General features: G+C 38.8%; 2 protein-coding genes across 8 annotated transcripts in view; both read right to left on the reverse strand.

Annotated features, from left to right (window-relative positions):
* Positions 1-310: 310 nt before the first annotated feature.
* On the reverse strand, positions 311-11,608 carry LOC130182899 (zinc finger protein ubi-d4-like). Of its 3 annotated transcripts, none has more exons than XM_056398092.1 (12): positions 11,503-11,608; positions 8,814-8,974; positions 8,465-8,572; positions 7,991-8,169; positions 7,803-7,895; positions 6,859-6,937; positions 6,307-6,348; positions 4,258-4,395; positions 3,978-4,109; positions 3,753-3,865; positions 3,565-3,646; positions 311-2,717 (listed from the first exon to the last, which is right to left on the reverse strand). In XM_056398092.1, the coding sequence occupies exons 1-12, from the start codon at positions 11,532-11,534 to the stop codon at positions 2,635-2,637; spliced, it is 1,242 nt and encodes a 413-aa protein (XP_056254067.1). In that variant the 5' UTR covers positions 11,535-11,608; the 3' UTR covers positions 311-2,634. The 3 variants fall into 3 exon arrangements, with proteins under 3 accessions (XP_056254067.1, XP_056254068.1, XP_056254069.1); XM_056398093.1 differs by lacking the exon at positions 11,503-11,608 and adding an exon at positions 11,315-11,427; XM_056398094.1 differs by lacking the exon at positions 6,307-6,348.
* A 2,126-nt stretch (positions 11,609-13,734) lies between these two features.
* The window catches only part of LOC130182172 (spectrin beta chain, non-erythrocytic 1), a 55,836-nt gene continuing 51,925 nt past the window's right edge, over positions 13,735-17,645 (reverse strand). For all 5 annotated transcript variants that reach the window (XM_056396841.1, XM_056396840.1, XM_056396843.1 and 2 more), the window contains one exon: positions 13,735-17,630. In XM_056396841.1, coding sequence (XP_056252816.1) covers positions 17,418-17,630 — 213 coding nt within the window. In that variant the 3' untranslated portion in view covers positions 13,735-17,417. The remainder of the gene's footprint in view (positions 17,631-17,645) is intronic.

Below are 17,645 nucleotides of genomic sequence, written 5' to 3' on the forward strand. Positions count from 1 at the left end.
TGCAGGCATTAAGTGTAGCTGAATGATTAGAGAGGACATTTAGTCCTTGACTGCCATCTAATGGAGTAAGATAGGAAAAACACATTTTTAATAGCATTTTTCCTACCCTGCCTTTCCTGCAGCACATCATACACTGTAATACACTAACATTTGTAGCTTGAAAGTGTAATTTGTGAGCAAAATTGTATCGAGGAAAAAATGCAGGTGAATTCAGCATTTCTGATCTTTTCTAAAACTTAAACTAAACTATTAACGAATGCTGTTGTCCAATCTTCATTAAGGAAAAAAAGATAAAACAAACATCAGCAAATTATAGTGCTTAGTATTTTATTTTCCTGAAGACAAATTTCTTACAATAAAACATTCCATCACAATCCAAATGAAAGTCCACCCTAAGAGAATTCACCTACTGTGTAAACCTATGATCTCGGTTTAAACATATTTTGTTTTGAACAATTCTCTTCCAAAACTAGAAACTAGAAAACCATAATATGGTATTAAAAAATAATCGTATATAATTAAAATTAGATAAAAGGTTAATTTTTTTTTATGACTTTCCAATAAGCACAGCCTAGCCAAGTTGGATATTTGGTCCATCATTATTAAAGCAGTATTCAAGGTGCAGCTCCAGAATTTGCGTCTTAATCACATTGCTTCTTGTTTCGAGGTTTGGAAGAGAGCAGCTCGGTTGATCACAGGATTAACTAGAAAGCAACTTCCACTTAAGTCCCAAAATGTCCCACACATCAGGTACGCAAACATCGATGAATACAAAAACAACCAGCAAAATATTCTAGTAGCCACTGTCTCTATATAACAGTAAGTGATGAGAAAATAAACCCAAGTTATACTCGTGTAATGCTTTAGTAATTGTTAGTTGGCTATTGAAACGACATGATAGCATGGTTAATTTATATTACACCACTTCCCAACACCTTTGCCGACCTAACGCTGAGACAACTATGTAGCATATGAGAGTGCAGACATTTACCGAGCATGCACTTGTTTAACTGTAGAATATGCAGTTATTGAAGCAGACACTGCACCTGTCACTATTTATCCCTCTGCCTTTGTCCCATCTATCTACAGCATGTTTCAATCCATTAAATACTGTTTCTGTTTGAGGTAAAGTAACTGCTTTAGCAGTTCAGCCAGACTTTTGTCTTTTAGCCTTGCCACAGAAGGAAACCATTGCATAATAAAACTATGAAAGCAGTGAGAAAAACAGCCATCTCTCAATAGGACTATACATATACAAAGTTTTCTACAATATGGAGCCATCCATAATTGCTGCCACTGTCACCTATCTGTAAAAGCATTTTCTGAGAAATAAAATTTACAGTCTCACACATTATCTGCCGACAGAACCTAAACAGGCTCTGCTATGAGTCCCTGTCATTCCAGCATCCTACAGGAGCTCTTATATTGCTTTTACATTGTCAGCGAGTGACCATCTGCAAGGTCGCATAGTCCTCAATTACATTAAAATAATCTAGTGGTGTCGCAACATCAACAGATATTGGATATTGCATGATCAGCAAACTGCTAGAACACAGCAGTGAAGGCTTTTATCCCTATACCTGGCTGTAATGCAAGCAGATTTCATTTTTGATTTGACTGAAATCATCATCATAACATTGTCACATCTGTCTAAGAAAGGGTGAGGCGTGCAGATCAAAGACAAGTACCAGCATCAGGCCTGCTTTGTCTCTCTGCCGTCATCAGGACCAGAGTTTTTTCAGAAATGGCCCCAAAGCCTGAATGAAACATGCACGTCAGTATGTCCTTGTGCATCCTCTTGAGCTCTGTGCAGCTCAATGAGCCGCTCAGCACACAAGAGTCAACAACCAGACTCAAGTCTAACCTGCCATCCCTGAAGTCCCTCAGGCTTTGGAGCCACTAGGTTTCTAATCATAGTTCCTGTTTCTGTGTGTGTTGGTGTTTGGCCAGTGGCAGTGGATGAGATGGAAAATCGTTTACAGTCTCAGCAGATCCCTTTCACTCTACCAAGTTAATCACCAAATATCAGCAATGCCATAAAAGAACATGGTTGTGGATTTTTCCATTAAGATGAGATGGGCACTAATAAAAATACCATTACATGACCATTCTTCTTCCAATTTTTACATACTTAACACTATTATATACCATAGAAATATATAAATACTATAAAATGTCTCTTTTTTACGATAAGCAAGCATTGGCATGCTACTTGATTCCAACAAGCTCCATTTCTGTTCTAGTTATAAAATCAGTACACTGCAGGATAGAGACAAGGGTTTAGCAACTTTGTGTAGGTCTATGTGTAAAAAGGCTGAACAGGAAGTCATAATTTGGCTATTTATGTTGTGTATGTTGTTGAAATTCAGTACCGCTCAAATCAACTAAGTGGCAAACAGGTGAAAATAAAAATCTATGGGTCTGAATCTGAGCTTAGAACTGTGTAACAGTCATATCTGAAGCTAAATGAGGCCAGTCTGGTAAGATATACTTCCCTTTTCACAATTAATTGTCCGTTCTGAACACACTCCCACTGAGGTCAGCTCGTCAGGGGAGATTATCATCTGTCTTGAAGGGGAAACCATACTGCTGCGGGACGGTTGAGTGCTGAGTGTGTGCAGGCAGGAGTGGCCATCACGATGGTGGGGCGTTCTGGTTCTGGTATATGGAAGCTTTGTCTTTCAACAGGTCCAGACATAGATGACAGCTCCAGCTCCCTGAGTGGCAAGATAACAGAGAGGAACCATCAGTGTCAGAGATGTTTGAAGCTGTTGTTAACATCAACTTTGGCTACATTTTATCATGTATGTCCATGAGCCTAAAGTAGGCGAGGCAGTCCACTAACTGCTTTATGGACGAAAGCCATCCTAACAGTAAGGCTCAATATTGAACATTAATACTTTTTTGGAACTAAATGAAATGTGTCTGTAGCACTCTGCCGAAAAGCTGTCGAGCAGCAAAGTAAAAGCAAAAAACTCAAACCAGTTTCATAATCTTGTTTATTTATTCATTGATCAAATAGTACCTGATTTAAATGAACATTGACACTTTTAGTGTGTTTGTTTCTGTTGATTTCACATTTGAGAACTATTTTCATCTTTTGTTAAATCTTTTGAAAATAAGGATTTTATAGAAAATATTTCTCATTAAGTGATCCAAAAAAAATAGTGACTTGTGACCCTTCCAAAAAGAAGCTAATACATTTTCAGAAGCTATTAAAGATGTAGAGTCAGTCACTGCGATACCTTTAGTGCTTTTAAGCAACACAAGCAGACAAATTTCAGTGTTGTCTGACTCGAGGCTTTCAGGGTCTGATAAATGTACAAGCTTGGCTTACTAGGGTCAAGATTACAAGTCTTCTTTTTCCTCTGCTCAGCCTTGAAAAGACAAAAATATGTGGGATATTTTTGGCTTTTCAAACTGCACAGTCCTAGTTCTACATTGCTGTCACAAACATTTTCTCTACAGAGCACTTTACTGAGTTTTTACTTTAGTTTTAACCCTTCACCTGAGATCAAGCACATGCATTCATTATTTTCTACTTAGTGGAACACTGTTACTTACCCTCTGGAGGTTCAGACATGGGAGGGTTGAGACAATACATGTGATAGCCTCTATCACAGTCGTCACAGAACAGAAGCTGATCCTGGAAGGAATGAGACGACAAATACACTTCAGCCCTCTGCCCAAACAACCTAGATCCTACTTAATCCGGTGGTTAGCATACAACATGTGAATGTAGGTAAACTCACATCATTCTCTGACGTGCCACACATGTTGCAGCACTTGCACTCTATGCACTGCCAGCGGTATGTCTTCACAGCGGCCATCATTACAGGAGTGAACTGCAGGCAAGATGGATGGCCTGCGGCGGAAATAGTTTTATCACTTTGTTATTCCCATTCTCACAACTGCATAAATAAACAGTTTTGCCGCTTTTGCTACCCTATATCAGCGTCCATATATCAACAACACACCTGAGCGTCCACAGTCGGAGCAGGACACCAGTTCCTCTGACTGACCAGTCTTGTGATTGGTTTTGGAGTCTCCCAGACAGAAATCACAGTAATTATTAGGCAACGCAAGACCATCTGGGCCTTTCTTGGGAGCTGAGAAGCAGGATGAAAACACCCAGAGAGCATCAGTGCAGTTACTCAAAAGTCAAACAAGGCACCATACATGACCGTCCAGTTGTATAGTGACTTCAGCAACTTAAAACTGAATTCTCTGTATCAACCTCGAGTGCTTGTCACTTACTTTTAGGCTCCTCGGGCAGCGGCAAGGTCGGCTCACTGATCTCCATCTCTTCTTTCTCCTCACCCTCCTCTTCTGCCAGATGGGAGTGGGCGTAGTGGTAGCTCAGGCCGGGACGGTTCTTGTAGCGCTTCCCACAGACTGCCACCAACACCAGAAACACAACATGTATGAAAACAACGAAAGCATGAGTAACATCTATGCTATACAAAGTCAGTGGTGAAAGGAGGGTGACTAATGGAAAAGCATGACTAGTTCTTCATGGTGCTAGTTCTGACCAAAATACACTATTAGTGCGGCTCAAAGTAACAGAAACACTTGCTATGATTGTGTCTTTTTTATTATCCAGATTGTTAAGTCTTTTATGATGATACAGGGACTTGCTGCAATAACCAAAGCCCTACAGTTTCCTACTTAAAACATAGCTGTATATACTGTACAGGAGCAGAGCAGGGTCTATTGAAACATTTAACACCTGTAGTTACAGTCTAATTATCATTAAATAATGTATGTATTTTTTGGTGGCAGCAGCACCTACTAAGATTACCTTAAAATCTAAAACAGTATATCTCCACAGACTCTGTAGACCCTATAGACATACAAAAATATGATCTGTGCTATCTATTCTATTCTTTGATGTGGTGAAGTGAAGAAGTGTGACACAAAGAGGAAATTGCTTAAGCCTAACATGTCCCTGTGGTCTCCCGCTTTTTGTTTAATATCGAGATCAGTATAACGACATGATATGTTAGCATATACTGACATCAGAGGTAAAGATGAAGAAGTTTGGGAATATGAAGGACATGCTTTGAGGCAATGTCTTGAGACACGCGTCATCACATCCTCTGTGGTAGCCATGTATTTAAGCACAGCAAGATAATATCTCAGCCACTCATACCACCACACATACTGCAGTTAGGAAATGAGACACTGAGTGACTGCAGATACCTTCAATTTAAGACAAGTGGCTGACATGCAGTACCTCACCATTATTTGACTAACTACTTAGAAATGTACTCGTTTTATCTCGTGATTTCAAACATCATCACTCTAAAAAATTACATTTGACTGTATATGACCTCTGTAGATCACTAATGTTTACAACAATATTTCCATACTGCTCTGGATATTAATGTTTCTGATCTGAAATTATATTCATTAACCAGAGGGGTAAGAGAAGCCAGTGGGATTGTGTAAGGAGGATTTACTGACTTTAGGGAGGACAAAGATGCCACTGTATGCAGTCGTTGTCACAGGGGGTATGTGAGGTTTGTCATAAGATAACACCCAAAGACACAATACTTCTTCTTTCACTTCCATAATTTCTCTCATTTTCATTTCCTCAAAGGCTAGTGTCATGTTTCTTCCAACGGTCATCTATAGGAGTGATTATTCTATGGCACGGTTTTCTCCAGAGCATCTTGGCAAAGTTGCAGAGGACACAGCTAGTCACATGCTGTGTGATTGTGTATAGTTGCAGGGAGATGTGAAAAATACGCCCCAAAAGTCAAACACGCATCAAACTGACTCAAAACCAAAAGCAGAGGCAGCAGTTCACTCAAAAACATGAAACATGGAATGAGACTTTACAGGGTGCAGAAATGGTGAAAAGGAAAAAAAAAACCTGTAATGCAGTCAAATTGCACACATTAAGTAGCGAGACAAAAGACAAAGCACAGAGAGGAAAAAAAAAAAAAAAAAAAATAGCAGCAGGATCCAGCTTCTAGTTTATCTAAATATGTGGGACGTTCAGGGCCAGATTGAGGGGAAAAAATTACTTTTGTGGGCCACAGCTTATCTTTTGTAGGCTGTGACAGCTCATATCTTTGGCCGATTACAGACTACAGTTTAATTAGGGTGTATAATAACACAGTCGTGACCTTTTCTAAATCTGGTTAATTACATTTAAGTAAATGGTGTAGAACAAAAACATTTACCCCTATGTACTGATCTACAGAAACAGCAAATCTACTTGATGACAGACAAATAAAAACAGGCACTGAAGACAAAAGACAAGGCAGACTGGAGTAAAAAGGAATGAGAGAAATATACCTCTTTCAGAAGGTTTTGAAATATGCTTTTGTTTGATAGTGTCTGAAAGAGAGAAGAGAAGGAGAAGAGAGAGCACAGACAGAGACTCAGAGAAATAGGCTTATAGACTGACAGAGGATCAGTCAGTGCTGCCCTACTGACAACTGCAGCTGAAAGTGAAAATGCTTCACAAAAGAGAAAAAAAACACATCAAGCAGTACAGATAAGTAGTTTGACAAAACCAAAGAAGTGGAAGAAACACCCCCCATGGAAAGATTTGAAATGCAAGTATAAGAAATGTTTGATATTAAATGACAAACATAAAATACAGCTAAGCCTGGACTAGCTTTATAGACAATCAGATACAGGAAGTCTAAAGAAAGAGCAGAAAGAAGATGGAATAGAGAGAACATTAAGAGAAAGGGGTGAGGATGTAAAGGAAGATGATAAAGAATGTGGACTAGGGCAAATTCTTGCTTGATTAGATTACAAACATTACTGCTACTAGCATCTGCAGTGACCCTCTACTCCGACCTGAGTTCACATGCTCTGCTCTCCCCCATCAGGACTCACTGTCACAGGCGTATGGCTTGTCTCTGTCCTCCAATGCTGCTGTATCCAGCTTCTTCCTGCTACTGCCCACTCCTCGACCCTGAGGACAGAAGTATTATTTAAATCAACAGATGAGCTGCATTTTTTTAATTAATCGTAATTTTTATTTGAATGATCCAACATTGATTTTTAAAATCGCAAGATTGATCTTTGCATTTGTGCCTAGTTTGGATGCATGATATGTAAAATGTCTACTTTGTGGAAATTGAGATATTACAATGTGCACAAAAAGGTTATTTGAAGTTAAAGGGTAATGTAGATGATAACTGCAATATGAGTTGCGACAGTGTAGTAAAGTGAATAATTACAGTACGGCTATGAGATGTGAGGCCCTGCAAGTCAAGTGAACAGTGTATGAATTCTACTTTATTCAGTCTGTCCCTGCCAGGTAGCCAACGATAGCTAGCCAGCTGTCTGCAGATATTAGGCCAATGTCTTGTAAACACAGTTGTGCATAGCTGCATGGGATAGCATTTATGCTTTTAAAATATAGATGATGAAGACACCCTTGCAAGTGCTGCAGGTTTTTCATTATTCTTGCTAAAATGTTTTGCACATGCCGGCCAACATTATACAGTCACGTTTTAGTCATGCTGCATTTGCCAAGGAAAATACATCTTTGTTAACAATTATTAGTGGGAAATTTGTCTACAATTTAGTCTAATTTTATGTTCTATTAACAGTGTTGCTCACTTGTTGAATGTTACCAAGATAAATTCTGAGAAACGCTTAATGCAACATCAGTATTTATCTAATGTAATTGAATCAGACTGGACTTTGTGAATTGAAATCAAATTGGGAGATCAGTGCCGATATCTAGCCCTAGTCTATAGACAGGCTGGGACACACACAGAGTCAGCATAGACTTAAGAGAAGGTGCATTTACGTCTGAGGCAGTTATTTACCTTCCCTTTCCCTTTGCCTCTTCTTTTAGGTGTGTCTTCCTCATAGTCTTCATCATCTAGGTCATCTAGGAAGTCATCTGGCTCAAGGATTCTCTATGTTGAGGCAATGAGAAGATCAGGCAAATTATTGGAAAGTAAGATTTTCTGGAATCCAAACCAGACTTATGGCTTATGCTGAAAAAAAGAACCTTTCGAATCCGAGCTGCAGGGTTCAGGCCTCCAGTGTAGTCACTCATGTTTGAATCTTCTTCAGACCCTCGGAGCTCTGTGGTTGTCCGTTTGTCCAAAGACTCTCCCTTCAGCAGTGCCTCCAGGCTGCTGCCATCTGACGACAACAGAGCATCCTTCTTCACTCCTAAATCTAGCTCTATGAATAAAACACAAAGATGCAAGCACAAAAACAAAACACACATTAATATACTCTTATGCAAAAAACATGTAGTGCTGCTTCTCATGTGACTGACTCATTCAGTATATTTATATACATAATAATATTCATATTAATAAATTATTTTTCTATCCCATAAAACATGCATGTTATGTTTTAAACCTTGCAGTTTTTCTTAAATGTCTCAAAAGCATACCCTGTAATAGCTTTTTCTTAAAGGTTGACATGGTAAAACGGAGATTGAGCTGAGCTGAGCTGAATGCTGTGGTGATACCTGACTTGACAGGAGGGAAGATAAGCCGGGGGTCCTCTGGAGGATGAGACCGCCGTTTCTTCCTCCACCTCCTAGAAGGGTAGGTGTAGAGCTGCCCTGGAGCCATGCCTGAGGGACATTAGAACAGAACTTGTCAAGTTTTTCACAAATTGACAGAAAAAACATTTGTTCTTCAGTTTTCTTAAAACAGCATTTGGCTTTTTTGACTTGTTAGGGGGCACAGCTGGTTTAAAACATGATTAGATTATGTTACAACTCTTCTTACAACTCTTCTGGAGACTAATAATGATCTCATTTAAACCTAATGTTCAGGCCTTAGATTTTCCACTAAACATGTTTTGTGTTTCACCTGGTCCCCTGTGTCTCTTTTCCATCCAAATGTAGCAGTTGCTCTGAGCCACACCAGTCTGAGAGTCGAGGAACGGCATTCGGACACTCCTCTCAGCACAGAGCCTGGCATTGTAGTTGTGACATTGCTCCATGGCATCTCTGTAGTACTGCTCTCCCAGCCTGACAGAACAAAACCACAGTCAGATGCTGGTTATTAGGTCTATAATGGTTAAAAGACAAAAATCAGCATGTGTGGATTCTCCAAAAACAGTGCAGTCCTACTTCAAACTTCTGAACCTCTCTGTCAGTGTGTTGTCTTTCTCTGTTTTGCTGCCACCTTAGAAACATTAGTGATTGCCTCTGTACTTCAAAACTAAAATCATTTGAGAGAGTACCACAGCAGGTGCTCTTTTGTTGGTACATCAACAACAAAAAGCTTGGTAGTCAGCACAGCACGATGTGTTCTGTGTTTCCATCATAAATATACTCAAATAGACACGGCTTTTCGCTTATTCCCTCTCAGGATAGCTAAAAGCTGCATTACCCCCAAGTGTGACAACCACAATCATGGAAAAGACCCCTTTCTGCTTCTTCAAATTCCTGAATGTGTTGTCATCCAACAGCTGCAACTACAGAGGCTGTCAGGGTGCCCTGCAGCAAGGCACTTTAATGTGCAACTACAGTAACATTAGTTGCAGTGGAGCAAATGAACCTTAACGAGAGCAAAGTGGGTTTACTACACCAAAAAAAAGTATTCAGACCCCTTCCATTTTTTCACATTTTGTTAAGTTGCAGCCTTATGCTAAAATAAAAAATAAAAACCTCAATCTACACTCAATACCCCATAACGGCAAAGCGAAAACAGAGTTTTAGAAGTTCTGGAGGCTTCTCCAATCTTGACACAGGATCTCTGGAGTTATGCCAAAGTGACCAACGGGTTCTTGGTCACCTCTCTTACCAAGGCCCTTCTCCCCGATTGCTGAGTTTGGCCGGGCAGTCATCTCTAGGAAGAGTCCTGGTTGTTTCAAACTTCTTCGATTAAAGAACCATGGAGACCACTGTGCTCATGGAAACATTCAGTGCAGTAGAAAATTTTTTATAGCCCTCCCCACATCTGTGCCTCAATACAATCCTCTCTCTGAGCTGTGCAGGCAGTTCTTTTAACCTCATGGCTTTGTTTTTGCTCTGATATGCATTGTGAATTGTGAGACCTTATATAGAGAGATGTGTGCCTCTCCAAATCATGTACAATCGACTGAATTTACCCCAGGTTGACTGCAATCAAGGTATAGAAACATCTCAAAGATGAGCCAGAGAAATGGGAGGCAACTAAGCTAAATTTCAAGTGTCATAGTAAAGGGTCTGAATACTTATGTCAATGTGATATATCCCTGGTTAATAAATCCACAAAAATTTCTAAATTTCTGTTTTTGCCAAGTCATTATGGGGCTTTGAGTGTAGATTGATGAGGGAAAATGTTATTTTAACTTATTTTAGCATAAGACTACAACATCACAAAATGTGAAAAACACTGAAAGGGTCTGAACACTTTCTGAATACACTGCATGTAGTTGTATAAAGGTTTAAATCTACTGTTCACAGACCTATGACTTTAATGACCGATCTAATTACTCATTTCTTGTAAAGATGTAATAATTTTGTTTAATGTTGTAAATCTGTTTGTGTTACCCATCTGCTATTTGGCCAAGACTAAACCGGAAACGGAAGGCGCTTTTCGTGGAAATCTGGTAGTGTTTCTAAATTAAACATCCATCATAACCAGCCAAAAATGTGAAAAATGTCCATGTATGTCTATAGTCCTCCTTTCAACGCCATAGTATGGTTTTATAGGGGAATATGTTTGAAGGTACTGTGGTTTTGATTTCTTAGACAGAATTTAATAATGAGTTGACTCAAAGTCATTTAAATACTCAGTTGATAAGTTGACAAAGTTACGTTTGGCAGACACTTAGATAATTAGATATCAGGTAAGTTTCATGTTACCGTGGTTACTAAGGGCTTCGCCTGTTGTTCCTAAGAACGTTTAACAGCAACCAGCTGGACACCTACGCAAAAATAAAGACAACGGAAATAGAAGCACGTTCTGGTACACCCGTGAATGGGTCACTGAAAACTTTAACTTTTTCAGTTCTGAAGAGTTACTACATGCGAGTAGGAAATGTGATAGTACACAGTGGCAATAACCCCGGGGTCTTGAGATGAAAGGAATGGTCATCAAGGCCAGCTTTCATTCATTCTGAACTACTTGGCCAGTCACTCCAGCCTGCGCTAACAACGTTGGCCACAACTACACTGTCTTTAGCTTGTTAGCGTGCGAGCCACCTAGCCGCTGTATCTACTTAACTGATGTTAGGACCGCGCTAAATATTTGGTTCAAAAGACACAACAGGTGACCCTAATATGTCTATGAAAGCATTTATGATCAAACCGAAGCATGTTCTATCACACAGACTCGTTAGTCCTGTTTCAAAAACGTCAACTGCGTGTCTGCTAACTTACACTTGCATACCAGGATGTGAACAGCCACGACGGTTCCGACAGCTTTGGCTAACCTCACTAAGTCAGTGGAAATGTCGCTAAGCTAGCTAGCGACACGGTCGGTGACGGTAGGAGACAGACGTTACGATATGGCCGCGGCGTGTGTCAACTACCCGGTTGTAAGGTATGAAGAAAAGTCCAACACTTACAGTTTGACAACATTCTCAACAACAGCTGCCATCTTGCTTTAATACACGGGGTAAGTGGCCACTGTGAATGTGTGCCCTCTGTTAGGACTTGTAGGCAGATTGAGCAAGAACGCGGTGCTTAGGGCCCCCTACTGGTGGAGTTGTGCAATTGCCAGAGTTTGATTGCTGCAACTCTTGGTCTAACAATTACTTCGATAGAAATGTTATCGTCAGCAGCTCATTTACATGTAGGATAGGTTATCCTTTAATATTACACCATTTAAAAACAATAATAGAAATATATATATATATATATATATATAATAAGCATATTTCAAACACAAAAATTAGCTCAAAGTCCTGTAGTTACAGTAAATGATATCTGAATTCCATTTAACTGCCTCGGTGCTGGCATTGTGCATGTCATTTCTTACTGGGACACTTGTGTATGACAGAGGCATTATTAATATTATTAGTAACACCTGTGCTTTTATCACTATGTCATGTCAAAATGTCAGCTGTGAAAAAGGCCTAGTAGTAGTAGTAGTAGTAGTAGTAGTAGTAGTAGTAGTACATGAATTTTAGTGATATTACATAATTCTGGTATCTTATATCCTGGTGAACAAGACAGACAGGTAATTAAAACAATCCACCAGTGATCTCTGTAGCCCTTTACCTTTACCAAATTACAATCCATACAGGATGAGGCTGTCTGACGCCGACATAGATTTTCTGTTCATCACTGATATTAGTCTTTGTTGTTTTCATGAAAAACCACCAAATGCATTATTCAAGTTATTTCATTTTTTAAAAAAAGTTTCATTATGAATGTAGACATTTGCTTTTACTGGTTTTATTTGTTATTTCTTGACTATTCTCGTCTCATCATCGCTTGGCTTTTAAATTTGAATGCATAGTAGCTCATTAGCTTCACATACTGTGTGCAGATGTTCTTTCAGTGCCCCTACATCACTTTTTCAATAAATACAGATAATTTTATCTTCCTGGCTCAGTTTTTGCTGAAGTAGAGCACCATCCTCATCCTCTCCCACTTTTCAGTATAGAGATTATAACCACTGTTTCTCTAAACAAGTCTCACTGAAGGTTGGCTCTGCTCTTTAGATGATGACATCCTTCCCAGCATCCACTGATGCACCATAAACCTGTGTATGTTAGTCATTGCTCAATCATCCTTGACCTCATTTGCTGCAGTTGCATCATTAATTCATTCTTAATGACAGCACTGCAGCAGCTATCTTTCCCACATCCTCTACACTCATACTGCAAGAACTATATTTTACATGTAGGCTACTGTAGTAACATGTTAACATACTCACACTTTATCTCCTGTCAAAAGTATTTTAGTTTTTTATTTTTACAGATGCATTCTGAGCTCATCTTTCTGAGATATAAAAATGTTTCATGAATTCTCTTGCAACAACAGGTGTACTGATGGGTGACAAAGTAAAGGGGAAAAAAATGGACATAAGTGTTTTATTATGGTCTTAAGACACCACCAGCCACCAGAACTGGCATAGATTAATGTCTTAGGGTATCTACCAGAGAAATTAAACAGAATCGTTCCAAAGCATAATTACAAATTTGGTGTTTTGATGATTTCAGTTGGGTTAAAATTAGGTTTAATAAACCCTCATTAAGGGCTATTTGACCTTTATATCACCAGGGTTTTCTGGGTCTCAGGGCTTACAATTTTTAACAGAAAGCCTGCGTAACAAACTGTGGATGTGGTGTTTGAAAGAAGTGGCCATTTAGGAGGCAAGGGTGTAATGAAAGGTCCTTCTGAGTTGCATCATGGGAATATGTTGGATCCAACTTTTTTACATATACATCATAACTTGCACTAAGATCTAAAAATCGTAATATCTTTGACCTCTTTTAGTCCTCCTAACTTTATGGGAGCACAATAAAAAATGTCTGAAGTACCCCTTTAACCAGTCATAATCAGTATGACATGCCGCCCCAAAATGAGCCGTAGTTTAGCATTTTGATGAAAACTGTTTCTGATAACAATGCGCTTTACTTCAAACTATATTTTGACCATTTATAGTTGTGGTATATTGAGATAGTATAATATATTAATATTTAAAAAAAAAAAACAGTTGAGTCATGGATGAAAAGTGCATTTTACACGTTTGCCAACAAACCGTAATTCAAACATCCAGCACCTAATAGAGGAAAGGCAATAGAGCAGTGGCTAACCTTTTTTCAACATAAAAAACCCAACATCATGAATTTGATTAAACCATGTTTTATTATTCCTAATATTAGATGTAGATACACAAGTCAACAAACATTATTTTCAATTTGTAATGAAAATGCTCCACAGCACACTGACATCGTGTGGAAGGGTCTGGTATTACAGACACGTACCTGAAAATGGACAGCAGTTATAATTTTTGCAATAAGTTGCATTAGTAACAGTAGTAGTAATAGTAACAACAGTAGCAATAATGATAATAATAGCAATTAATAATAGTAGTGGTATTAACAACTCTGAATTACAGAGGGAGGAACAGACATTCGTCAAAAGTAATGAGAAATGAAGGTAGTCGGACAGGCTTATCAAATGCTGCAAGACAGACCACTGGATGAAAAAATACAAGCTCCCACTAGACAGCAAAATATCCTGCCTTCTTCTAAAAAAGGAAGCTCAAATTGTCACCAGTCTGTTTTCACTCATATCTAATACTCAACAAGTAAAAGTTGTTTTTTTCTTCAGTAAGTACTCCATTGTTACAAGTACTCTCAAAACCAAAAACTCATCTCTTTGACATCAATAATACATACGTTCCAAGTTCTGGTCAAAGCTCACCAGTAGCACAATGTTATTTTAAAAGGATGCCATATGCAACATCGAATCACAGCCAGCTGAGGACATTTCCAAAAGACTGGATTGCCAGGGTCATTCTGCATTTAAAATACAGTACAGTATTAATGTGTGAGAGTGTGTGAAGGAGAGAGAGAGCTTGTGTAAAGTATGTCAAGTATGAGAAATATTTTTGCTTCACATGACCAATTTGGCCAAACTAATTTGAATCATTACACATTCAAATGAGCTGATAAGAAAATACACTGTGTGACCTTTAAACTTGAACTCCCAAACATCAACTGGATGCTGTGCCTGATGTCCAGAGCAGAGAAAAAGTAGCAATAGTCACTAAAACAGCTCATCCACTGAGGAAGAATGACACCTCCAACCGAAATTGTGCACAATATACGCTGACCGCGCTGGCTCACTTATGTATGCAATGACCTCATTAACCTGGTCAGCCTTTAGTATGGCTACTTAAACTAGACTGAAACTAGGGGCTCTGTCACATATTTGGGATACAAAGTCCCACGAACAGAGACAAGGCAGGTTTGATAAAGTTTGGACTGTACTGTTAACTGAACCAAGTTCAATATTCTCAAAGCAGATCTTCAGATACTCCTCTCCTCTGATTTGGAGGGTATCTGATTTGAGCAATGGTTCCACATTCATTTGAGACTGGAAAATATGGCCAACCTGTTTAAACTGCAACCAAATGCAAGTTTACTTCCAGCTGTTTGTGTGATCATAGCAGTTTGGTGTTTCATTCCTGTGAACTAATCAGCCCTCCAAGGCATGGTACACACATCCAGGCAAGTACCAGCTGTAAAGAGTTGCTTTCAAGATGTAATGAATTACAAATAATTGATTACCTGCAACCTACTTATAAGATAATCCATAAAACCTCTTGAATTCAGATTTCTTGTCCAGTAACTTCCTGTTGCATTTTGGCAGTTACAAAAGGCAAATTAACACTTGGATTTAAGTGACTGACTATAATAACAGTTACCTACAAATCCAATGGTCTCAAGATATTTATATAAAATTGCACTACTGCCTACAGTGTCACAATATACTGTAAATGCCTTTTTCCTTTCAAACATATACAGTATTTGAGGAAACTAATAAACACCTATCTTTTTTTTTTAACATTAAGTATTAACTATATTGAATTGCAATTATTTGTTTTTAGAGTATTGTAGATGCCAATTACATACAAATAGTTACTCTCCAACCCTGAATATGAAGTGATCTAATGTTTTCAGAGTACATCAACACAGAAGAGAACAGATGCTTAGACACATACAAGTATAAACCTACATGAAGTCATGCCACATATGCAAGAGCGCAAAGCTCATCTAAGAGAGAATTTAGGACTTTTCCCTCTCTGCCATCGCTAGTGAGCAGAGCTTTCCATTGTCTCTGTTACCTGCATATATAATCCACTGACATACATTAGATCATTGCCACAGGGCACATTTTTAACATTCTTATCCTTGTACTTAGAAAGCTTCCTTTAGGACTGTTTGAATGGAAGGTGGGTTTGTAAAAAGGGTTCAGTGTATCTGTAGTGGGTTCAAGTAAGGCTCAGTACACCTCTCTCTGTCAGGTAGCACATAAAGCTCATTCTTCACTGCCTATCCAATCTCACTTCCACACCCCTCATTTCACCTGTCATGAGACCTGTCAGCTGTCCATCTGTCCTGCTCACGTGTGCTTCAGCTTTTTATCTACAAACTGCCCCATACCTTCACACCAGTAGATGGAGAGAGAACGGAAATAGTTATTAGAAGACAGAAACAAAAATAATAAAACCGTCTTGAGGAACTTCATTGGTAAAGTCATCTTACTTACATATAATAAAAACCAAAAGCAAATTAAAGCTAATTTTGTGAAATCATTCCAGTATTATAATATTGAATTTGTGTCTGGTTTTCGCCTGCATTTGCGTACGGAAAAGCAGCATCCATCTGGCCACGTTTGATTAGGAATAACATAAACGTGCAAAATCCACAGCACCACAACTCGCACGCACGCACACACGCACGCACGCACGCACGCACGCACGCACACGTGCACACACACACACACTAGAAAACTAATCTTCTCTGCTTTGTACAGAAAAAAACAGAAAGTTGAAAATCAAGCAGAAAAGATCACTCAAAGAAATAATCAAATACAGGCAAAATTAGAGATAAAATAAAAAATAAAACCACTTATTAAATATATATATTTATATATAATTTTTCCCAATGAAACTTGTGATCACTTACTGCACACTGCTAAAATTTAAAGAGCTTTATTTTTTCTCAAAACACCTCATTAACTGTCATTCCTAAAAAAAAAAAAAAAAAATACATACAAGGGCAAGCCCAACATTCTCCACTAGTTTAACCAAATTTATTTTTCTCCACAACATAAATCAAGATGATCTACTGTCAAATTAATTAGTTTGTTTTCTCAAACCAGCAATAGTAAAAGATAAATAATAATAATAATAATAATAATAATAATAATAGCAATAATATTTTCCAGGTTAATGACAACAATACCAAGAACACAAAAAGAGACGGATGTGATCCTTTCCAAAGAGATAGAGGGGGAAATAATACCAGAGTGCATCACAGTGGAAAGCCACCATCCAGTGTTTTATTAGTGACACAGCATCAAAACGGCTCTGCTAGTCAAGACTCACTGAAGAGAAAATATTCATGCTGCAGACGAGCCGACTTTTGAACTAAACTGGGCCTGGATCCCTGCTAATTACAACCACACCTGTTACTGACTCAGGCTAATAAGCTCTGCTGGTTGTCTGAAATCACCTTTGGATGGGGGCTTTCATTATTGGATTCAGCTAAATATGGAAAAATATGGATTGGCTGAACGAAAAAGTAAATGACAGATAAAACCGCAGAGGGAGAGAATCCAAGAGAAAGAAAAGAAACAAAGTTCTCTGTATGCCACATACAGTAGCTGTCAACAAATTCCTTGGGGCCTGCACTGAGAGCAGTGTGTTTGTGTGACCTGTTTGTACTTTCCTTTCTGCATGCTTCACTTTGTTAAAATTTGACAAATGTTGTTTCCATCAATGATTTTACAAGTGTTTCTATTTTTTCTTTCCAAAGAAGCTGAACCTCTTCTCACGATCCTTCTCTTTGCCCTCTTTGTTGCGCATGGTAACACCTCCAGCATCACCTGAGCTGGGGGAGATGGGAGGCATCGTCATGGCACGGCTGAGGGCCCGTGGACCTCCAGGCGAGTCTCCTGCTCCTGTTGGAATGGAGCCAAGGATGGACCTGATCCAGGAGCTCATTTCCGCCTTTAGACAGACAAA

This window comes from Seriola aureovittata, chromosome 15 (genome assembly GCF_021018895.1).
Source record: "Seriola aureovittata isolate HTS-2021-v1 ecotype China chromosome 15, ASM2101889v1, whole genome shotgun sequence".
In the NCBI taxonomy this organism is placed as follows: Eukaryota; Metazoa; Chordata; class Actinopteri; order Carangiformes; family Carangidae; genus Seriola; species Seriola aureovittata.